This window comes from Xiphophorus hellerii, chromosome 9 (assembly GCF_003331165.1).
Source record: "Xiphophorus hellerii strain 12219 chromosome 9, Xiphophorus_hellerii-4.1, whole genome shotgun sequence".
NCBI classification, from domain to species: Eukaryota; Metazoa; Chordata; class Actinopteri; order Cyprinodontiformes; family Poeciliidae; genus Xiphophorus; species Xiphophorus hellerii.
Genome location: NC_045680.1, coordinates 2,150,953 through 2,175,449, shown reverse-complemented (window position 1 = coordinate 2,175,449; position 24,497 = coordinate 2,150,953). Strand labels below are relative to the sequence as shown.

Sequence of the window (24,497 nt, the reverse complement as noted above, 5' to 3'; positions counted from 1 at the left end):
ACGATTTGGGCAGGTCACATGTTTTACGTGGATTTTTCACGCGAAGGGTTCTCGTAACCGCTGCCGAACCTTCAAAACCCAACGATTTGGTTAGGTTTAGGGCAAAAATTACGGTAAGGCATAGTGTAAAACACCTCGCGTCACATATTGACGCGAAAGGGGTACCCTGCGCGTCAACATGTGACGAGGACGGACCGTCCCATGCGTCAATATATGACGAGTTGGGAGTGAGAATGGGTTGTGTTGGTATGTTGACATCACAGGTACACATTATGGCAAAACTTTAGGAGTTAAATCTTTGACACAAATGGGCATTTCGAACAATGACTTGCAATGATACACTTAGATTAGTTATAATGTGGCTGAAGAACAATAAACTTCATGTGTGTGAGAGGAAATCACATCACCCGGAACTTAGTCTCATATAAAATGTTTGGCCTGTTATATAAAAATTTGGACACGGCTTAATAGTTGTCATTAGTCATATTCAGTTGCCCAATTGCTTGGCGAATCTCTATGGTGAAAAACCACAGAATGCCAAATCAATAACACAACTAGAGATTTTAAAACAATTGTTTCATGACACACACACACACAAAGAGTGTGACATAAAGGCTTACCAGTAGGCCTTCAGGTCCAGATTCACCTGCATGACCTTTCCTCCCAGATCTCCCCTTTGTAAAAAGTGGCAATCAAAAGAAGCGGTGCTGTTTATTTAATATCATCCAAAATCTAAACTGTTTACATATGTATGTGCACATTTAGATGAGATTTCTTACAGTTGGGCCAATGCTGCCAGGTGGGCCGAGTGGGCCTTCATCACCCTGCATAAACACAGTACAGTCATTAAAACCAAATCATTTGTAACATACAGACACAACTGCATATCTTTAAGTATGAATAATTAATGTTAAAGGACTAAAAGAAGCACACTTAATAATATAAAGAAATGTGAACTTATTTTGTCCACCAGTAAAGCTTAATGAACAAAAATAGCTCTGCAATACTAATGCCAACCCAGGCAATAAAGTTCTCATCCCCTGTTTCCTGTAAGTCAACGTAAACAGAACTAAGAGCAAATCTCCATATTCATTAAATTCTCTAAGACGTCTAGTAAATCCTAAGAGGAATTACTAATACCAAACTGGAAGAAATTCTAATGAAAAAGATCTGCAATTCAGTTAGCTCGTACTTCTGAGTAAGGCAGGTGCTGGCCAACTCAGCCCCTTTGTGAATGTGTGCCAACTCAATGCTTTCAACACAGCATAAAATAGTGTTTGTGTGTGTACACATGTGTGTGTGCTGTACTCCTTCCAAAGGTTTCTGTTCACTTTTCCAGGACTGGAAAAATTTTCAAAGTAGTTTTTATATGCATCCGATTTTAAATTATAACTTCACCTGGTGGAACATGCCCTGCGATCTTTCAGTAAAAATGTCTTCCACTCAGATCTAACTCCAATATGACTTTTACCTTGATAATCGATCAAGCTTTAGTCTAATATTTTCCATTTCTGTGGAGCAGTGAAACAGGAGCAGAGCAGAATATGAGATACCTTAGCTATTTTAAGTGTTGAACAATTTCACCTGTACTCCTGTTGGCCCTGGTGGGCCTTGGAGCCCTCTCGCACCTTGTAAACCCTGCAACACAACCAAACTTACAATTACTAACAATTAGGTGAAGTAAATGCTTCATTTGTGGATGATTTGAGAGTTGCTACCTTCGGTCCAGGTGGGCCATTAGGGCCTGGAACGCCAATGTCTCCAGGAAACCCCTTACAAAAAGTATTAAAGAGATTACAGATGCTTGGACAAATTTATACTCCATTTAAAAATAGCAAGTTTTAGTTAGGACTACTGACAGATTGAAAAGTAGCCTAGGCTTCCAAAATCTGTTAACAGTTTTCTACAAAGTTTATGTATAAACAAAGACTGTAATGCCAAATAGAGCTGACTGAGATTGAAAACCTTAATGCAGGATTGTCCTGGCACAATCTTTAATTTCCATCTAGAGCTGCATTTGTTGACATAATTTCAAAGCTAGGGTTACTGTAAAACAAAATAACCCATAAGAAAGTAAAACTAGCTAACTGATTTAACTGTAATGCCTTTGTCACACCATTGTGTATCTAGCTTGCTTTCCTTTAACACATGGATATACAGAGCTTCCGGTGACTAATACTCTCCATTGTATTATCTTTGTGTGTTTGACACTGTAGTGTGTGTGATGTGACCTACGGATAAAAACTTTTCTGTCATGGGTGCTGTAACTTAGTGACTCTAAATAAACTCCGCATGTTTTAAAAATATCCCTAAGAGTTACATAGATGTTGTGCCAACGGCTCGATGATGTAACTCTCATGCTATGCTGTGCAGATGCTCTGTCTACGCTATGATTTGCTAATTTAGTTTGCTGAAGGCTGTAAATGGCTGACACATCACAGGGTTGGTTGTGTGTTTTGACTGATTAAAGAAACATTTCTTGACCACTTGGGTGAACTCTAGTGGTTGAGTTGTTCAGCGGGTAAAATAAGAATTGAACACATAATTTTGCTCAGTCTAAGTGTTTCAACTGGAGCCAATTACAAAATTCAAACCAGATGTCAGTAACCACCCAGTAACCCAGTTATCCACACGAGCAAAGACAATCAAAGTAAAAATAATCCGCACATGGAATTAAGGATAAGAATATAGAATGACAAAACAAATAAGTACTAAATGCAGTACTTATTTAGTACTGCATTTAGTACTAAATAAATGTACTAAATAAATGTAACTTGAAGATAGTTAATATCTTCAAGGCAGGCTATTTTCTTGGCAACTTCAAGATGTATGAAGGAATTAGTTGCAATGCTCAGGTGTGACTTTTGGCACATTCTTCCACACAACTGTTTTCAAATCTTGAAGATTTATATTGGATACAAGCCAGGTGTTTGTATCAATTCTAGCAGATGTGATTTCTTTGTTTGAACCCAGTTAAGTTTCAAACAAGACACAAGACCAAGGACCATAAGTTCCTTGGCCTTGTGTTTGGGACTATTGCCGATCCACACGTCTTTCATCTTCAGATTTTTATCAAAAATGTCCCCATGCAATCCTCTAGTCATTCTTTACTCAGTTATTTGCAGTCTGTCAATATCAAGTTAAATAACTAAATAAAACCAGACAGGTGCACAAACCTTTCGCTCTTTTAATTATCCAGAACTAATACCTCCAATTTTCAATAAAAGAATCTGACTAATAAGCTGCAGAAGCTGACGCATGGGAATTGGGTTCACATTTTGATTTTATTCTAAATTTAAACTTGATTTTTAATGCGGATTGAACTCTGCCTTTTGAACCTACATTTTAACATGAAATTATTTTATGGGGTACTTTTAGGTGAAGCTAACTTCAGATGTTGAGCTCTCTTTTTAAGCAAAACAGGAAGGTTTTTGTTATTTTTCTCTCCTTTGTTTTCGTGTAAAGCCATCTGTTTTGCATGTGAATGGTACCAGTATTATTAAACCTGAATTCCCTTTATTGTCATTGGAATCCAGAAAGAGGGTAGCTATGAAAATCAATATATTGTTTATGCTCCAATCCCACAACACACAAAAGTGAAGACTTAAACTCAGTATGCTTTTATAGCTGTTAATGTTTGGACAGACACACAATACATTTTTCTTTATTCAGCATCTTTCACTGTGCCATTGTCTAGTCCTAACCTGAACTCTGTCATTCATTTTTTTCAGCATGGAAAAAAAACATGGAAAAATGCTTCCATGGTAAAAAAAATATATATATATTTGCATCTTCTCACCTTTTGGGTATGTAACTATGCCAACACTAATGGAGCAAAGTATCACTGTGGTGTGGACTGACAGGAGCCCACAGAAGCAACAATAGCAATAATGCTTCTAAGCTTACTATGCAGCAATTAATTTTAAATAAAGAAATTTATATCTTTAGCCAGATGCTTCTTCAAAGATCACCACAACACTGTCAAAAATAACTCTTAGTACTGGCAGAGGAGTTACTTTAAAAATATCAATCATTTCCTTTAACATGTTACTAAAAGTTTTTCATATCACCATTCTTTCAGTTTTCCAACAATTAAAAAAAAGTATAGTGCTATATTTAATTCAATGGACTCAAAACAGTCTGACTTTAGTTCTGCTATTATTTCTCACTTCATACGTTAAAGTGTGCTGCACCTAAAACGTATCACATATTTACAGCACTATACACTAATATATATATTTTAAAAAAAACATGTATATCATTCCTACCTCTGGTCCTGGTGGCCCATGTGGTCCTTGTGTCCCAATTTCTCCAATTCTACCCTTTAAAGCAAAGTATATATAATATATATGTATCACCACATGATAAAGCTGAATATGACAATGTTCAAATGTGAATAAGGAGCACAGTTATATTCCTATTTCTCTGAAATTAGAGAACAAATAGACAGAATTGAACTCTGACAAAAATGAACTGTTCATTACTCCGGTGGGTTTCTGCATTGACACAAACGTTAGTTAGTAAAAACACATTCAGTAAAGTGATTAAGTTTTTCATCACAGAAATAGAATAGAGGTTTCCATCATCAAAATAAATCCCTTAAATCTTCTCAAAACCTGGCTGAACATCAAGTCCTCTTTGTAGTAGTTACTCCGAAGTCTTAATCTATTCTACTTTGTATCCTTAAAATTATGCCACTTTTTCCAGCAGTGATCTTTATGATTAGGTGTGATTAAAAAAACAGGTACATTGATAATGTGAACAAATAAGCCATGGATGTCCTGATTTGATCTCAGGTATTAGACTGAGATTCTCAGGATGGCTTTGGGAATTACATACAAAACTCAACTTCTACAATTGCGTCACCTGCTCTCCTATAAAAACAAATGAATTTTCTTGCTTTTTCGAGGGCAATTTATAAAAGTCACACATTATTTCCTCCAAAATGATATTACAGTTTTGCAAAGTCCTTAGCCTCACTGCATAACTGCCTAAGTCATATTTTGGCCAGATCTCTGCAGATCTGTACACTGCTATATCACCCTGCCTAATTGCAATCTCCTCAGCCTATCAGAACACTTATTGCAGTCCAAAATCCATATTTGCCTAAGTCTTTCCTTTGAGCTAGGCTTGCTTAAAAATTTGTTTCTTCTTGTTTTCTGAAACATTAAAAAAATGGCTTAGTCAGTTATGCTAATAGGCTAACAAAATTATCTTTAACAGAATTTTCATAAGGAATATGAGTGTATTTCACCCAAAATATGATGTTTTTATATAAGTGGCTGCTGTTTTCTGTCTAAGTCACTCACTGCTACACTTTTCACCAACACTACTAGATGTTGGACAAAGATCTTATGTAACACTTATGAAATTTGCATCTGTCAAACCAAAGCACTGTGTTTGTGGGTTTTGTAGTCTCTATATATATCAGGGTCTGGTTTAATCTGACTCCAGCATGTTTATGCTGTTTTCATATTTGACACAATGACAGGATCTGCCATTATTTATATAGGGTAATGAAATAAATCATATCTTGGGTAGGTGGAAATGCTGGAGCTCATACATGGTATTGAATTTGCTAACTTTAAGAAAGTAATAGACTAGGACTTGGTATGATCAATATCTACTGTTAAATTAGTTGTATCAGTATTAAGGACAAACATCATAATTAGGACATCTCTTAATTAAACTTCTGTTTTGAAACTCACAAAATTATTGTAGCCATGTCACCTTGTTCATCACATCTAAGTCAAACTAGTAAAAATTGTCCCAAGTTATAAAATTGCCAGACTAAACATATTCCCTAACAATTAAAGAACCCTCCCTCCCATGGAGAACTGGAACGTACCGGTGGTCCTGGTTTCCCTCTGGGCCCAGCAGGACCAGGAAGACCAGCAGCACCCTAAAACATACAAACACAATCATCTTCAACTGGTTTTGCTTTGTGTGAGATTGCAACATTACAGCAGAATGCAAGTCTGATGACATTTGCAAAGACTTTCATATTTTTAGGTTTTCCATACTTATGTAATGCATATAAATACAAACAAATCAAAGCGGTTTCATTGCAGACATGTCATTGGATTTTACATCTCAAATATATCTTTTTTCCACAGAGCGGTATGATATGAGTCAGAGCGGTTCGGTACACTACTTTGTCTGTTTCAATAGTAAAAGCAGCACAAACAACCGACCTGTACCGCACCATTCCTGGACCCCCTTCAGTTGTGCAAAATGATTTATGCATTTAAATCAAGCCTCTGGGTCCGTAGAACAATGGTAGGGTTAGGGTGGAGCTACTGGCGTCACACATCACAGTGCATTGATTGGAGAACAGAAAAACGTCACTGCTTGTCGTCGCATTAATATGACGCAACATTTGGCGTTTGGCTTTAACCCCCTCTGCCTGCAGTGGAAACGCTCTCCTGAAAACACCGGATCATCAAAAAGCATTCCGCATCACACTGACCTGGGCTGTACCACTCATGACTGCAAGGCACAAGTTTCATGTCGACATAAGTCACAAAATTCAGAGCAGTTTTAGAACTTGCCACTTCTTACCTTGTCACCTTGGTAGCCCATCTCTCCTGGCTCTCCCCTTTGACCCACTTCACCCTAGATTTTACAGTATCACACAAGATATAACACAACACTAACCTGTCATAGTAATCACAATATAACAAGTTAGAAATAAACACAATTCTAACACGAAATATTTGTACACTGCACTTTATATTCTATATTTTAAACTTTGATTATTTCAATCCTTAGTCATCCCACAAATTTATCTGAATACACATAATCGACTTGTTGCAAAAAGCTGCTTGTAACGGATACACTATTTAAAATAAATTAAGTGTTTTCTAAATTAAGTATGACAGATTGTTTATGGATGTTTGTCTGTTTTGATTAGTATTTTTTTTTTTTTTTTGTTTGATTTAATGGTATTTACACTTTGTAATGTTTTGGGGGTTTTTTTGTTGTACCTCTTTGGCTGCCGTAATTAATGAGGGCGGGCCCTTTAAAAGCCGGTAGTATCTCATGCCAATCAACGACTTGAACTGTCAAGCTGAGTAACATGCAGAAATCAAGTGTTCCCCAGTGAAAGCAGCGAGGTACGTTTTGTTTTGTTGTTTGTATTGTATGTTTATGTTTGTATTTTAATATTTGTATATGTTTTAGTTTTCACGGTGACTGTGGTGACTGTGGTGACTGTGGTGACGAATCACCCAAAGAAAAAATAAAAACGCTAAATTCACCCGTCGAGACTGGCTGAAGAAATTCAACTGCTGGGGAGCTGCTACACTGCTAAAACCCAAATAGTTTGCATAAAACCCTAAAGTCAAAGTGCTTTCAGTCTGATGTCACGTTGGAGGTTTTGACCTGGACAAATAATTCACTTTGACATCAGCTTTGGTTTGTTGCTCCAATCCCTCATTTTGTTTTTACTATTCTGGCCTTTTTGTCACAGTTTGTGGTAGAAGTTGTGTTGTGTATCAAACTGTCAACAGGGTAGTTGCAACTGGTGTAATTACATGAACTGAGCTAGTGGAATATAACACACATATTCACAACAATAATATAAATATTTAAATCACCTTATCACCTTTCAATCCGGGCAGGCCGACGTGTCCTGCTGGGCCCTACAGCAAGAATATAAGAAAAGAAAAAAGTTAAAAAATAAACTGTCAATAATAAAGTTGACATTGAGGTAATTGTTTAGCATTTGCACATTACGTTTTTTGTTACTAGTTTATGTCTTAGATCTTATCATCTTTACCAAATGAGACTTTTTTAAAACACAGTAATTAAGTAACAGTGCAATAAGTTAAATATTTACTAGATCAAGCTACCTGAGGTCCTGCCATACCAGGCAGCCCTCGTGGTCCCTCTGGCCCTGGATCCCCCTGTTGGAAGAAGAAAATAACGGAATATGCATTTTCAAAACTGAAAACTAAATTCACGTGCTCTTGATAAAAAACCCAAAACTATTACTTCAACTCTTTTGGCTACACAAAGGCAAACATATTTTTTGAACCCAGAGAAATAAGCGGAGTTAATAATGTATCCATCTGTTTTGGATGAGCCTGTGGGCTTCCTTACTCACAGCCCAAACATCTACACCAACCAAGAGGCTTGGATTGAAAACAACCAGAAAATGGAGCTAGACCCCCCCACAAGAGAACGTGCTGTCAAAACATCTGCAACAATTGTTAGTAATAAAAATGGTGCCATGACATTGATATTGAACCCTCCATCCATTTTGGCATCTCTGATAAACATGTCTAAATAGTCTCAAAATATCAATCAACAAAGTTGTTACTCTGACATGATGCTACTGTAATAAAGTCATGTTTTTATCATGGCTAGTAAGCATGGAGGGTAAAGTATGCATCTAAATCAAGCCTCCAAGTATGATTTATAAATAGGCTAATTGGGTACCTACATGAAACAGATGAAACCTTAATGTAGTTCTATGTTTCAAGCTCTCAAATGAAAATAAAAAAATAACAGCTACCAATAAAGCATTGAAGATTAAGGCATTGGTGTCTTACATCTGAAACCTGAGAAAATCTCCCAGGAATTAGTTTCCTCATTTTGTGTATTTCCATAATCATGACTGCAGTCTCCCCTTTGTTAGTTTTTATTTGATAAACCATATGATCTAACTGTAGCTGCACCTTATTGTTAGTATTTTTTACTAGTTATGAACTGATTTTGCTCCAGTGATTGCTATTAAACACACACACACACACACACACGCCCACACACCCCCACACACACCCCACACACCCCCGCCACACACACATACCGACTTCTCAGTGTAAAATAGTTTGGCCTCTTTCTCCTATCTCAGTATCTCCTTGATGAATTGGTCTTGACTCTGTGACCTGAGGGCACATATCTGGACTGAAGAGCAGTGCATCATTGAAATATGCTCTCCCACTCATGCTAGTGCTAACTGTGCACTTCATAACCAGCTGGCAACTTGTGCAGCTTTGAAAGCAAAAAATAAATAAATCAGCAACATTCAGTGTGCTTGGAATATGCTGTCATAAATTATCTTTTTCTAGTTTTTGATTTCGTCTGCCATAAGTATTTTATGCATAATACTTGTTAGAGAGGGACACTATGAAAACAATTTGTCTCTCAGTCTACCTACAGAAATAATTTAAATAGGGAGCTACAAATAGTTACAGTATGTTGTGATCATTTTTTAGTTTGAAAACAAGAATTGTGTACACAAGGTTGAATTCATTCAAATAAATGCATATGCATAAAACCTCAGCACCCACACTAATATTTTGTTCCTTAGCAAACACACTCATGACTACACCTCACATTTTTGAGAACTCTGGACCTCTTCTGTCCAATCAGTATGCAGGAAACCGTAACCCTAAACAGCTTCATGATGCACATTATGGGTCCTGGTTGTTATGAAGATCTCATGACCTCAAAATCCCAATTTGTGTTGCTACTGTCTTCTGTCCATGTTTAAATTCTAATTGTTGTACATTTTCATCCATCATTAACCCAGTGGGAACTTCTACAGATCCCACTCAGCGTGATCTCCGTGTTCCTCTTGATCTCATGTGTGAATTTGATGTCTAGAGATGTCCCAATATTTTTACCTCATTTTCTTTTCTCATGATGCAATCAGTCTTGTGAAGTGCGCCTGCAGCAACAACCAACATGATGCTGCCACCCCCGAACTGCACAGTTGAGTTAGTTTTCTCTCATTTGCAAGCTCCATCAGACTCCAGAACACGTCTCCAAAATTAAGGTTGATTCACTTTCAGAATGTAATTATTGAGGGTTCTGTATATTGCTATTGGAGTAATGGCTTCTTCCTCACTGACTGGCCTTTCGGTCCACGTTGGTACAGGAGTTTTTTTCTGATGTTTAATGACACCCTCTCACCAACTTTAACCAGAATCTTCAGAAGGTTTTTTGATTTTGTTCTAGGATTGATTTGATTTGACATTTTTACTTGTACCTAAGTATTGGAATGAAGAACCTAAAGGGATTTAGAGATTTTGCCCAAAGATAATCTGATCTTATTGAGCTTCACAATTCTGGCATAGGAATTTTAGTGTATGTAAGCTTCTAAATTTGACAAGATTAATGAAAAATATACAAAAGACATTCATTATCTTTTTACAATTGTGGTATCTTGCAAATATAGCTATTTCTGTTTATCATAACTGACCCAAAACAGGAAAGTTTAGCTTAATTTAATGTTAAACCATGAAAATAAAAAAAAGTTTTTATATAGTTTTTATATAATTTTTATATAATGTAAGTTTCTGGTTTCGGTGGTGTCTTTCAATCTAAACTATAAAAATGTACCAGTGTGAAGAAAACGAGACAAATATCATACTCACCCTCAAACCAGGAAAGCCGGTAATACCAGAACCACCAACAGGCCCCTGTTGAAACATCATAGCACAAGACATTTTCAGAAACATTTTACAAACATACATATAATATTAATCTCAAAAGATTTATTTCCCTGGATCATGCATTTTCCTTTTGATTTATGTTGCCACTAATACCAACAAACAATAATAATAAAAAAAGATGCACTACTTTTGATAAGTTATAATGTTATGTTCTATGCATTCAACTGTAAATAGACCCCTCTTGGGCATTAACAAACATAAAGATAAGTGTGCACACTTTAAACTTAACATTGCTTATCTTAAAACCACATTTTGTAAAATAAAAGAGTGTCCTACAATACAAGATGATAAAAGCAGAAACAGATTCTCAAACAAATCTGAATCCAGTCCAGTAAAAGTTCGAATCCAACTGGAGAAATAATGTTCAGTCCAGAAGTTGGGTACTTAAGCAGGGAACCAATAGAGTAAATGGAGTATTCAAGGAGCATTTTACTTTTACAGCAATTTTTTTAATTTCATCTGAGATTTGTAATATATACATTTTTAAATTCCAATCCACAGGTACTTCAAAGATTAGCGTTCTCACCTGGCTGCCATCTGGACCAGGTGGACCCCTCTCCCCGACTTCTCCTACCACACCCTGTGGAAGAAGCAGAAAATATACCAGAAGTAAAAATATTAATTTTACAAAGGAGGACACACCTTGTTTATTCCATTCTTTTTTGCATAAAATAACAGTTTAAGTCCCAAATATATGAGACCTACACTTCTTTTGGCCACTATGCCATAAGGGAAAGACAAGCAAACACACCACTAAGAGGAAGATGGTGTTTAAGATGAAAGTTTAAAGTAAAACAGGCTAATTTTAGCATAAAACACACTAATAGCCCAAACCCAGAAAATGTATTTATACGTTTTACAATGTACCAGAAATTATTTCCAATTTAAGCCCTAGAAAACATAAGCGTACCAAAATACACCTATTTTAACATATTTGTGGATCTAAATCGCTTCACTAGTGTTTCTAGGATGTGTTCACTTTAAGTCCAACAATCTATTGGATTTCCCAGACTAATATAGAGAGAACTCACCTGACCCTCAAACAGCTAAAAACAGATAAGTACAAAAAATATTATCAAAAACAAACTGTATTACGTGTCTTCCTTTTGGGCCAGGTTTTCCAACAGGACCAGGAATGCCCTAGAAAATAATACCAAGTAGTTAATCAAACCTTCCAAGGCACCAGACCTCCGTGACCCTGCAGGGATTGGCAGGTATGATCAACGGATGGATGGAAAACACATCACTTCTGCAGAGATATCCATATAAGAAATGCTTCTCAGTAAAAGTCAAACGTATATAAATGTGCAACTCTGGAAAGAAGATTTACACTAAAACTGAATTTTTATTATTATTATTATTATTATTATTATTATTATATATCATATTTTTCCAAGTGAGCATTTGCTGTTTCTTTCCCAGCTTAGAACTGAGAAATCTGGACTTTGGAGCACAAATCAGACACAATACCTTGAATAAAACCCCACATAATGTGTATGTAAACTGCTAATTTGATTAAGTTGAAATGTCTTGATATGGCAAAAAAATCAATTATCCTATTAGTCACATCATTATGCATATACAAGATGACATAAGTAAAGTTTTTCAGAAAAACTCTTTAAAAGTTTGACACGGTTATAAGCAGACAAAATACACACCTTCTGCTTTTTTACTGTCTGATATTAAATCAAAATAAAAATCTCCTGAGTTAGGTCAGTTAGTATTACCAAAATCATTTATATTCCCTATATGCCAAAATAAAAAAATGAAAGATATTCTTTTAACGTTCTCTAAATTCAGAGTATGTGTATTCTTCTTCCACAAGCTTTTCAGAAAGTTTGGAGTTCTGTTCCTCCTTACGGATCAAACAGGTTTTTCAGAATGCAGGTTCAAGCTTCAAGCTTCTCGCTCTCAGAACTTTACATGAACAAGCTCCTGCCCAGCTACATCAAAGTAGCTGCTAGCCCTTCATGTGGTCTTGCTGGTTTCTAGAATATTCCTGGCCCTGTGATTAAGGCCAGCTGATTGAGCATCATACCAAGGTCATACCAAGGTAATGACAGAAGGACACAGAGCCTTCATAACCATTGCCCCTACATGTGGAGAGCCAATGATATTTTTTCAAAAACTGTTCACACTCATCTCTTCAAGCTTCAAGCTAATTTTATTTCTATGTTTTCTTTTTTCTTTGGACTTTTTATGCTTTTCCTCCAAATGTAACGATGATAAAAAACACACACACAAAAAAACATCCGTTTCGCTTTCAGAAGACCACAAGACATCGCTCCAAATATTAAGAACATCTGAAAGCGTTTGCAAAAGTGCAATCTGGTTTTTTTTATGTCCTTATTCCTTTTCATGTTGCACCGCCATTGTCTCTTTTCTTAACAGAACATTCCCATTTTGTTTGTACTGCTAAATCATTATCTGAACAAATAATACCACTTCATGCATATTAAATTATACCAGAGTTCCTGATATCTTAGGTGATTTGTTTAGGTGTTTTAATGATGTCACAAAAGAAAGCAGACTATTTTAGTTGTTGCCTTAAAATAAATCCACAGGTGTCTCTAATTATCTAAAATGTTGTGAATTAACCTGACAATCCTGTTTAGTAATTTTAATACATGTCACTTTCTGAATTTTAGAAAAATAATAACTACAACATCTAAAAACATACTATTGCTCATTGTTCTGGCTGTTGACAAATGGAAATGACTTAGCTAATGGTAATTTACCTTAAAAATGGCAAAAATTTAGTCTGATTACTTGACAGATTGTGAAAAAACCTTATATTTTAATGCATGTATGAAACATGCACTACTAAAAAGATAATACACTTACTTTCTCCCCTTCCAGCCCTGGTGGTCCAGCAACGCCAGGAGGCCCAATGAAACCCTAAAAACAACAATTTCATATCATAACATTGGGATACATTACATGAATACTTTTAAACAATATTTAATTGGGAAAAAATTAAAACTAAACTTTTTTATTGCAGATATAAAATAAACCTGTTTTATATTAACAGAACACATTCTTTCAATTAAAATTGAATGATTCTTTAAAAGCAATGAAATTTTGGTTTTACAGCTGTTGGTTAATGCTAGCCAAAAAGTAGTACTTATAAGCATTTGGAAGTAATTTTTAAACCATGAAACAGTGCCTAAAATATATGTGACAGGGACAGTTGTTCTGAGAAAGTGATACAGTGACAGAGGAACTGTCTCTTCCTGGAAATCCTTTGTAACATGTATTGGGAAGCCTTTAAATTATCTGTAATGTTTCATGTCCAAAGCACTTCAGGACTGTTTCCCACTCTTTTATTTCTTTGTTAAAGGGAAAAGGAATAAAGAAGAAAAGCAAGGATATTTTGCTCCAGAGCTTTTGTTTTTACATAATTTAGTTTAACGGACCATGAGCCCGTTAAACCCGATGAGCCTCAGATTAGTCATTAGAAGCACATTATGACGACTGTGCAATACGTAAAGCTTCAAAGTTAGGATACAGCTGCAGCCAACAGTGACTCATATGATCATAAAGTGTTTTGTGAAAACACCCACATCACTGGAGCACATCTTTCCACCTTACAACAAAAAACCATTATTGTTTCATTGGGATTCTTGGTGACAGTTAAAGACAAAGCCACAACGAATCATGAGCAGACATGGAAATTTTTGATTTTTTTCAACAAGTCAAAATCTAAGAAGTGTGGTTTGTTAATGTATTTAGCACCCTTGAATCTATACTTTGTAAAATTCAGTTTTTTTTGCAATCACAGCTGCGAGTCTTTTGGGGTATGTCTTTGGCGTTGCACATCTATGAAATGTTTGCTCTTTGATTTGACTGGGCCACTCTTACACATGTATATTTTTATTCTAAACCATTCCATTGGAGTAACAGTTGTGTGTTTTAGTTTATTGCCCTGCTGTTCTAATCTCAAGTCTTCTGTGTCCTTTAGCGCATTTCCTTCAACAATTGTTCTGCATTTAACTCTACTGAGATCCTACAACATAGCAATAGCAGCAGCATTGTGCCTAAAAGCTAAAAATGTTTCATCTGACCAGGTCTTCATCCACATGCTGACCCTTCCTCCAATTCGGGACATAGCAAATCATAAACAGGATACTTAAGCAGAGTGCTATCATGCTGCTAATCAGAAAATTATGAGACTGCCTGTTTGATTTTGTGCTGAATAAAGGATATTACGAACCAATATCAATATGTTTCTTTCCATTATATGCATTCAAACACAAATGGAATATTTGCACTGGTTTACTGAAATACAACCCCTCAGAAGAACTAATGAATATTGTCCATATTACTCCATTTTATCTGTAATAATAGCCGTATTAGATAATGAGACAGATTTGCTCTGTGAACTCTGATTTTCCCAATAGGAATTCCGACTTAGTGGGCGTTGTTGTTGCGTTATGAGTGGGAAGTCAGAAAAACACACGCTTATACAAAGGTAGACTATGTTTATAAGTAAGGAAGCTTGTGAAGGTAATATATTACACATAATATTATTCAGAGAACCTAATATAAATACACTCCACACTTTTTAGATCTTCAGGTGTGCATGCATTTGTCTCATTCCTTCCGCTTTACAGTGATATGGTGCATTGTGTTGGTCCGTTACAAAAAGTTTAAGAGGTATGAATACTTTTGCAATGTACTGTAAACAAAAAGCTTCAGAAAAGGAAAATAATACATTGTTGAAAGCAATACACAATGGTTTGACAAACTGCTGCACAGAAACGTTATGTATCATCTTTGTTCTTTTTATGCATATGTCAGTGTGTTTCTAACTCGCCATGTCTCTTTCTCCTACACTTCAGCCTTATCAAAGCTCTTTCTGTCCTTTTCCCCATGCCAACCTCAGCCTGACACTGTAATCCCAGCTATCCTCTTTCTCCCAGTTGCAGTTTTCCACATAAAGTCCCTTTCTCTCACCAGCTCTTTTAGCCATCCTCTCTGTCTGCTTTCAGACTTTCTCTAATCTATTTTTCCTTTATCCTCTTCTCCTCCCTTGATTTTCTTGTTTTTATGATGGGGGCATTCCTCTGTGAAGAATGAACTACAGTTAGAAGAAAAAGTGAGGCTTCAAAGCGACAACCCGATGTCACACTAGCCCTCACATGAGGACTCCCCTAAGGCGGTATGATGAAAATGCGAGTCTTATCCTGATCTTTTTCTATGGAGCAAAGTTAAGCACCTGACATCGTCTTGATCCCTTCAGGAAATGAAGTGTTTAATCCAAAGCTATAGAAGAAAAGAGGGCAGAATGAGAGCGGAAAGCTACTTACACGGACACCTTTAGGTCCGGGGCTACCTTGTGGCCCAGCTAAACCCTAAAAGAAAAACAAGGTTTTGATCAACAAGACACATTTTTGAAGAACAGGCATCCTCATTATCAGAAAATGTAATTCTAACCACACTTAAAACACACTTATATACAAAAAAATTGCTATTGTCAGATGGATGAAAACCTGAGAGTATATCAGCATTCAAATCATTTAAATTAAAATCAAATGAGAGTGTAACGAGTGTAGAGAACAGCAGAGCAGATGATATCAGGGAAGTTTTACTGTAAAATGGATTCATGAAAAAACTTTTCTTGTGTTTTTCACTGCACCTGCCTGCCAGGGTAACCTGCAGCTCCAGATTCCCCAGGAGGTCCTGGTATGCCCTTCAGTAAGAAAAAGAGTGAGAACAAGAGAGAGAACGTGAATGAACAATGAATGAGATTAGGTGGAATGGATGAACTGAAAGAGGAGAAACACAGGCTTCTGCTGCTGCTGTCTGCAAGAATAAAACACACACTGTTCAGTCCAGACAACCCGTCTGCTAACTGTTGCTTCCTGCAGAGCTCCAACCCGACCCGCCCCCTCTTACTGTCTTTTTTTTTTTTTAAACTAACCTCATTTGTTACCATTTTGACAACCTGGAAGGTGTTTCCATCAAGGACAAGTGGGATTTAAACTGAGGATAAAAGAAAACACTGACTGGATTGTGCAAGCCGATGTCCTTAGATTCACACAACCTGTCTGAGTTTTGAGAGTGTACAAATAAATAAGTGTCTGCATGCATTTTTACTTAAATAGTATCATTACAAAATATAACTTGATATCAAATAAGGATGAGGCAGCAGTTTAGCATAGTAAGAAATACTGCCACCTAGGGATGGGAGTAAGCAGTCACATAAAGCCGATGTTTCTGACCATTTCTGTGGAAAATTAGCAATTGTGCTAAGTCACAATTGTACATCAGTGCGAAGAAATGCAGGGAACTGTTCATTTTGCGTGAATTTCCATGAATCACAGAAAACCGAAGGGACTAACTGGAATTCAGGCTGAATTAAAAATGATTACTTACTTGTTCCCCTGGTTGGCCAGGTGTACCTTGATAACCCTTAGGACCCTTCAAAATTAGAACAAGAAAATATTTTTAGCATAATTTTAAAAAGAAAAACATCAGAGAACAGTTTACAAGTGTGTTCTACAAGAACCTCAACAGTTTGTGGGTATTTGTTTATGCATTGCTGATAGATGACTTGAGACAAGAAAATATTCTAGAAAATGCAAAATTTTTTACAAAATTATAGAGAATAAACTAAAAGAATATTGAACATAATACATTTCCAGCATAGATAAAAAAAATAAACAATAAATAAAATAAAAAAAATACCAAATTAATAACTTCCTTGTCAAGATATTTTTGATCATAAGTACTAATGTCAATCAAGTGACATTAGTACTTGACTGACACATATAGGGATATGTGTATTTATGGTGTTATGCCAGGTTTTGTACAGATAATTTTATAAAACAAAACCCATTTTCAAATGCTCTACATAAGCTATTTATAAGCTTATATAATTTATAAGCTAATTTATAGTCTATTTTGTTTTGACGTAATTGTCGACCAACAAAAAATTCCAATTGGTCAATTTATTTCCGGAGTAATAAGAGCAACTTGTCATGTAGTGCTTCAGATTTTGGGACACATGAACTTCCACACTGAATTAAAAACGCACATGGGGTAAAAAGCACAGAGCCAGTCATTCCGTCTGAAATGTGCTGATACGACACAGTGAGTGTGGTGGGTATATTAGGTTTAATGAGGGTAAACACCGGTGTGGTTTCCTAGGGGTCAAAGTTAATGTAAACTATGTTGACAGGGAACGTATAAAAGTTTCAGTAGTAGATTACTGAAACAGCTGCATTGGAAGGACTGTGAGCAGCACAAGAACCCACTACAATAACACAGCTGTCATCACGATCAGAACCAATCTGAAGTTAGGTGATCCCAGCCAAAAACAATTTCAACACTAAACCCATTCCAGCCAGACACTGACCACACTCACACATAACAATCTGAGTCAACTGTGCATAATGCATGTTGACACATGCAGCTACACGAGACAAAAACCACAGCAGCAATCTTCTGAATAAAATATGTTAAGAAATTGTGCTTTGCAATGTGATCATTTTAAATAATCACATTTTGCTATGCCACACCTCACAGTAAAATACCTGGACTTTGACTAGACCTTTTGGGGACATATACATAAACTCCACCTTTGTCTAAGCTCTTTGGTAGCTTCCATCAGGTTTTCTTTGTGCATTACTTGTGCATTTAGCTCCATCCATTTTCCACATGTTTGTCTTGTCTCATTTTGGCTAACAAACACTACCTTTCCTTCAGATTCTCTTTCATAAAGGCCTGATTTGTGGAGGACATTACCAATCACCTATGTTTTTTATAGATTTGAAGTTGTGCTACACTTTTTTCTATTTTTGGATGAACAGAGCTCCTTAAAACTTGTGATTTTGTTTTGAACTTCTCCATGGCTTTATCCCTGGTCTTTCAGGTGTGCTCCTCGGTTTTAATGATGCTGCTGGTTTGCTTTGTATTCTCTTCTATTTTTGTAAAAGAATTGCATATCTACATATTTACACGAAACAAAAAACTGCTGGTGATGCTCAGAGTGCTGATGGAATGGCAAACTTGGCAAAATAAAGTTGGTTTTGATTCTAATGTTTAGAGATGTATGCAAATGTACCTCATACATTTCTGAATTTTATTAAAAATTGAAAATCATGTATTATTTCTCTTTCACTTCACAAAATGTACAACAATTTGTTGGTCTAACTTATCCTAATAAAATACACCAGTATGTGGCTGTAATGTGGAAAAATGTAAGGGGTATGGACACTTTTGAAGAGGTAAGACTAATAAAATTAGATTTTCATGACATAACAATATACACCTTTAAAATTGTATCATTCCAACTAAATCTCAAATGCAATCACAAAGTTTCTTACTGATTCAAAGGCTGCTTTTGTTGTCTTGATAGCAACACAAATGAATGAGCTGCATTTGTGTGTAATGCAGCTCATGCATTACACACAAAACCAGACACATTTATTCCTACCGGCGGTCCTGGAAATCCTTTCGGCCCAGGTGAACCAGGTAGTCCTCTGTCACCCTATTGACACAAACACAGACAAATTGCATAAAGTTAACAAATACATTAAAAAACAAGTAAAAATTAAACCAACAGTGGAGGTTCTTTCAGTTATTTCTCTGTGTTATTATTTATTTATTTTAGTTTCTTTTATGCAGTACAGTTATTTATAATTTCCCTTTATCTGTAATACTACTTTAAGATGTTTGGTAATATGGGTGCACACATTTAGTAAACAACCTAGATATGTTTAGGTTGCTAATCGTTATATTTATTTTTTTGCTGAGATTTATTTTAGTGGCTGTGGGAGAGGACTGGTTATGATGTAACACCAGGAAGTGGACCAATCCATTAGGCTGCTGGAAGCAGGGGACGTGACTCTGGAGAAGCTACCAATCTCTTTAAGTCCAACCATTTAGAAACATTTTTGATGTTAGGATGTTTTAGTTTTCACATGTGCGTTGTAGTTATTGTTTGTTGATTTGCATTAGTTGCCTTGGTTTAATCATGGACCTTACCAAGCTCCGCCCACAACCGACCCTGCAAGTCTCACAAACAAAGCCTCGCAGCGTTATTTCTATGTAAACAACTCAATTAGTGCATCATTTCTACCGGATTTTCACAATATATCAGCTACTACAATGGACAGAGGAACTAACAAGTTCATGTCATCATCTGGGAGGAGGTTACTGGTTTCTCAGTTACAAGCTGGTTGCAAACCTGAGGCCAGCAGGTGTCAGTCAGTTATGGTAGATCTGAACTTTGGTTTGATGACGTCAATATGAGAAGCTACAGACTGATAGGAGGAACCAAAGAGCTCTGTAAAGGTAAAGGCAAATCTTCTGAAGCTGGGATATAATTAATTTAATTTCACATAATTACCGCGGTAGAAGCCATTTGTTTGTTAAATTTTATGAAATATATTTGTTCTATTTGATGTTTGTTGTGAATGACGTAAACTCACAAACGAACGAGGTAATTAGTCCAACTTAGAAACTACAGCGGCTGTAATGCGCCACAGCAAAGGTAAACAAAGGTAAAATAACCCGAACAGGTGATCAACTCAAAACCACTCCTACCTTTTTACTCTCTCTCTCTCTTTGTAGTTTAAGCACACCTGTTACCGTGGCAACCGCCTGCGCCCCGCAAGACGAGCAAAGATTACGTTAAAAACATAACATTCAGTCCGTTACATATCAAGTTTCCAGGCTTGATATTTATTTCTGGATTATTAATCAGCGCTTCCCTGAAAACAGCGACGGTTGATTGATTAGCTGTACTTGGTGCTAACGTGGCTAACACGAGTAACAGTTTAGTCCAAAGCCTTTTCTGCTAAAATAAAATCTTTAGTGTATGTCAGATACAGACACATACATATTGATCTGTTTAGCTAACGTAAGACTGTGTAGCAGACAGGCTTCAAGGTGTAGAAGTTGCATCAGTTCTGCCATTATGCTGTACTTAGCTAACGGGAAGCTAAGTGTGTTTGTGAGACGACCACGTAGAATGGGCATCAGCCAATGAAAAGCGGCCGCTCTGGTAAGGTCCATTGTTGGTCTCCTTCCCCTTCCCTCCTCGTTTCTTGCAGAATAGCCTTTGTGCATAAATTCCCCTGAATGTTCATTGTGAGAGAGCAGTTGTTTGTTATCCTTAGTTAGACTTGTCTTAGGTCATATTTTCTTTTTCAGCCCCCCTTTCCAGATTATTGTAGTTTGCTTTCAATGGATTTTTGTTAACAATTTTGGAAAAAATAGAGAATATTTTTTATACCTTTGTATAAATTCATATATGCAATGACATAAGTACTGCCACCAAATTAATTAAAGCAAATCATTTTTAATCATATACCACTTAAAAGCTAAAGGAATAGAATGCACTACTCACTAGTAAAAAAAAAAAAAAAACTCCTCTGAAGAAAATAGCAAATAACACTGAAGTTAGTGTTTCTCCATCGTTGTATGTATTTTAAACAATGCTGCTTCTCATCAAAGTAACAAACTGGGAATGATTTTGGCTGTTAAAATACAACCACGGAGATAAAAAAAGACATTGTGAATACAGTCAGTCATTATGAGAAAGAATGATGTATTTTGGTTCCTAATAGTCGAAGAGGTGAAAGGCCCAGTCTAAAATGAGATAACAGCATGACTAGCACTTTAAAGCAGCAGCAGCTTGAGTGATACATTTGTCTCTAACTGTCTAGCATTGCACACGGGGGCAATGGGAACCCCAAGCAGAGTGCAAAGGGTTTCATTTTCCAAACAGCATCATTTTATTAAAAACACTTCTTTCCCCTGCAGAAAGAGGCATAATATGTACCGTGATAATATTTCAATATTCAGGGTTTTATGTTTGAAAACCTCATCAATATGACATTGCAGCGACACCTCATAAATACAGCAATAAAATTTTGTTTGTAACTAATTCAACTTTAATGTCTTGCTATCAAGAAAGTATTTCAAAGCAAAATAACTTCTGGTAATCTTTTTTGAGTACAGAAACTGTTGAACTCGATGGAATCAGGATGCATGTAATTAGTTCAAGATACTTATCTGTGCTGCTCAGAAAAATCATTACTTTCATGGTGTTTGGACGAGAATGAAACGAGGATGGAGCGACGCAATAAGAGAAAACAGCTGTGGTGACGCCACATAGATCAGTGTTAGCAGCATGATTCAGAAATGTTAAATGAGGGAATAAGAAGTTCTTATAAAAATGAAAACACAAAAAAAGTTACTGAAGTAGTAAAGCATCAAACAAAGTAAATACTTAACATGAAACAATGTGTTATAAGTAAACATTTGCTGTTTGTGTCAGACTATGTTGGCTTGTTAAAAAGTTTACCTTGCATTATACTGTAGGGTTAGCTTGTTTTGGTTATGAAAATGGATTAGTTAAAGTTCATATAAGTATAGGCCAATGTTGAAACTGAGTGACAGAATGATCCTAAGAGGAAAGCAGTAAAGCGTTGGTTCACCCATGGCAAACAGGCTCTAGGTGAGGGATCAGACAAAATGCAGCCTGCTAACTCTTTATGGAGCAGTGTTCCCTCGCCTGGACATGTCTCACCCTCCTCTGGAGAACAGCTGTGGTGACACCATGCGTGGAGGTTGGATCCACTGGCGAGAACCTGATGACTGAGCTTTTACCCACGCAGCCCAGTCAGGCACAATCCAAAAAGGAAACGTGGGCTCATCACTTGTGGGATGATGGTGGCAATAGTGGTGGCAGTTCGTCCCTCATTTGATGGGTTGTCTGTCTGCCTCTGTCGTTGTGATCTTGTGCAAGATGTGCATGAATGGGTGAATAACTGAATGTAGTGTGAAGCTCTTTGGGGTCTGACAATGGCCTTGACAAGTACACGCCATTTTACTTGTGGGAGCAACCAAAGCAATGACCAAAGGCAGGAACCTTGGTGGTTTGATCATCAGCTACAGAAGCTACTTAAATCCTTTGAGGTTGTAAATAAAGTAATGTTGCTACATTAGTACACATATACTTAGACTAATAATAGATAAGACTGCATGCCACATCTTGACTTGGAAAAATGATCCAGTGTTCTTTGACGAAAATGTTATGAATCTTTCTCCTGTCAAGATTTTAAGTCAGATTCAGGTCTGGGCCTTTTTCTGGTGAAGTTATTGATTAGGTTGTTTGCTTTTGTTTATCTTTGTGTCAACAAATATATTTGCTCTTAATATTCATCAAAGATTTTTTTTTACCTTTTGCCCTGGCATAGCTTGGCCTGGAGAGAGACCTGGGTCTCCTTTTGAACCCTGGAATAGAAAATAGGTCACAATGTCAGCTGGTTTTGAGGAACAGTGGGAAAAAGTTGAAGACCAGAGAAGCATTTTTGACCTTCACAGACATTACAAAACTCCAACTACTGCAAATTTATCCAAAAAGATCTGCTCTCTTATTCAATAAAATTTGAACCCTTGACATAGTGACATGAAGCAAGTTATCGTAACTTATCTCACAATGTTTCCAAAGCTATAAAGAAATGTACTGACATCTAAAAGGGATTCAAATACCTGTGCTTATTTACTCCACATGATTATTAGACCCCATATCTTTTAAACATAGTTCCTTCCAGGGCTCAGAATTTCCTCAAGAACAATTTAACATCAACCAGATTCTGAGAATCATGTGACCACAGTTTGACACTCTCCCAGCGAGGCATACAACCCAAAAACCAAAACTCTGTCTTGTTTGAACAACAGTCAGCAATGCATGAAGCCCAATGTCAGGCTCTTTTAAGTCCAAAGTGGACTGTTTGAACATCTCATGCAGTCAGCCAACTTCTCTGCTCGTGTGCACAACATATGTCAGTGAATCAAAAATGTCAGAAAAGACTCAGAAGAAAACCATCTAGCACCGCTGTTTTATTTCACAGGATCTAAAACATTTAATAATTCCGACTTTTAAATCTATGTTGCGTTTAAAACTAAAAATGATGATAAATCTGTTTAACAATGTTAGAGTTGAAGACCGACTGGTATTTTATTTCTCTGCCTGCAGCATGGCTTACTTCATATACCACTGATTGCATGGTGCAGCCTCTTTGTGGCATCCATCTAGAAAAACTGCTACCACAAACATCTGCTTGAGGCTACCCACATCCTTGCATAGTTGTACCAACATATCTGTTCCTACACTGGAAGAAAACTGACCAGACATGTTTCCTGTTTTTTCTCTTCCTATTTATTTTATCAAGTGTGTGTCTTAAAAGCTGAAACTGACATTATGCGTTGTGGCAAACCACACGGACCCACGATCAGGTCTAGATCCCCTACCTTCTTTATGGTTTATAATCAATTCCATCAACAAAGTTTTTCTTCTTTCCTGTCACACAATGGCGACACATTGCCTCATTATCTCAGCTGCTAGCAACATCTGGCTGTGTCTGGGTTAATTCCACTTGCACACAATCTCTTTTCCTCAGAGAGCAGCATGTTGATCTCGTCAGTCGCCATAATTGAACTCATTTGCACTACAATAAAAACTGTGTCTACATTTTTGTTAGAGTGAAGGATTAATGAGACAGTTTAATGAGCCTCTGACATCACCACAATGTGGTCTAATGAATCGCTAAGAACCACTGTTCTTCATATTTTAGATGTATCTGCTCTAGTACACCTTATTCTAATAACTGCTTTACATCCTCATCATGCCATCAAGTGTTGCAGGAGACTGATAACCACTGATAATCTGCTGTTGCAGCAGGAAAACATTTAAAACAAATCGAGGCATCAAGCTCCAGGAACTTGTACTGTAATGTTTGTATCTTTCTGAGATTATAAAGTCAAACATTTGTGACATAAAGTTACAGAAGTCCTCAAAGATTGATTTGGTAAATTTAAGAGATGTGCATCCGAAAGTGCGGTTCCAGGATCATCCCCTGTATCACAATGTCATCTCCCTGATACAGACTCAGTGCTTCAATGGAGCAGCTTGATCCTCACTGTCTCTTGGGTGGATCCTGGAAGTGTTCATGGTGAAAGCTTGAGGAAAGTTTGCCAAAATGTTTGAGATAATACATACAGGAAATTATATCTCAT

At 36.6% G+C, this 24,497-nt stretch overlaps 1 protein-coding gene and 1 long non-coding RNA gene across 2 annotated transcripts in view; one reads left to right on the top strand and one right to left on the bottom strand.

Annotated features, from left to right (window-relative positions):
* The window catches only part of col24a1 (collagen type XXIV alpha 1 chain), an 83,796-nt gene that overhangs the window by 36,443 nt on the left and 22,856 nt on the right, over window positions 1-24,497 (bottom strand). Inside the window, exons 6-23 of the mRNA XM_032572380.1 lie at window positions 22,659-22,712; window positions 18,904-18,957; window positions 16,842-16,886; window positions 16,102-16,155; window positions 15,773-15,817; window positions 13,308-13,361; window positions 11,559-11,603; window positions 10,990-11,043; window positions 10,386-10,430; window positions 7,854-7,907; window positions 7,599-7,643; window positions 6,562-6,615; window positions 5,849-5,902; window positions 4,269-4,322; window positions 1,719-1,772; window positions 1,585-1,638; window positions 780-824; window positions 621-674 (exon numbers count right to left, since the gene is read on the bottom strand). Coding sequence (XP_032428271.1) covers window positions 621-674; window positions 780-824; window positions 1,585-1,638; window positions 1,719-1,772; window positions 4,269-4,322; window positions 5,849-5,902; window positions 6,562-6,615; window positions 7,599-7,643; window positions 7,854-7,907; window positions 10,386-10,430; window positions 10,990-11,043; window positions 11,559-11,603; window positions 13,308-13,361; window positions 15,773-15,817; window positions 16,102-16,155; window positions 16,842-16,886; window positions 18,904-18,957; window positions 22,659-22,712 — 918 coding nt within the window. The remainder of the gene's footprint in view (window positions 1-620; window positions 675-779; window positions 825-1,584; window positions 1,639-1,718; window positions 1,773-4,268; window positions 4,323-5,848; window positions 5,903-6,561; window positions 6,616-7,598; window positions 7,644-7,853; window positions 7,908-10,385; window positions 10,431-10,989; window positions 11,044-11,558; window positions 11,604-13,307; window positions 13,362-15,772; window positions 15,818-16,101; window positions 16,156-16,841; window positions 16,887-18,903; window positions 18,958-22,658; window positions 22,713-24,497) is intronic.
* Window positions 7,043-7,258, top strand: LOC116725956 (uncharacterized). The gene is made up of 2 exons (XR_004340513.1): window positions 7,043-7,115; window positions 7,183-7,258. It is a non-coding gene; the product is annotated as an uncharacterized LOC116725956 (long non-coding RNA).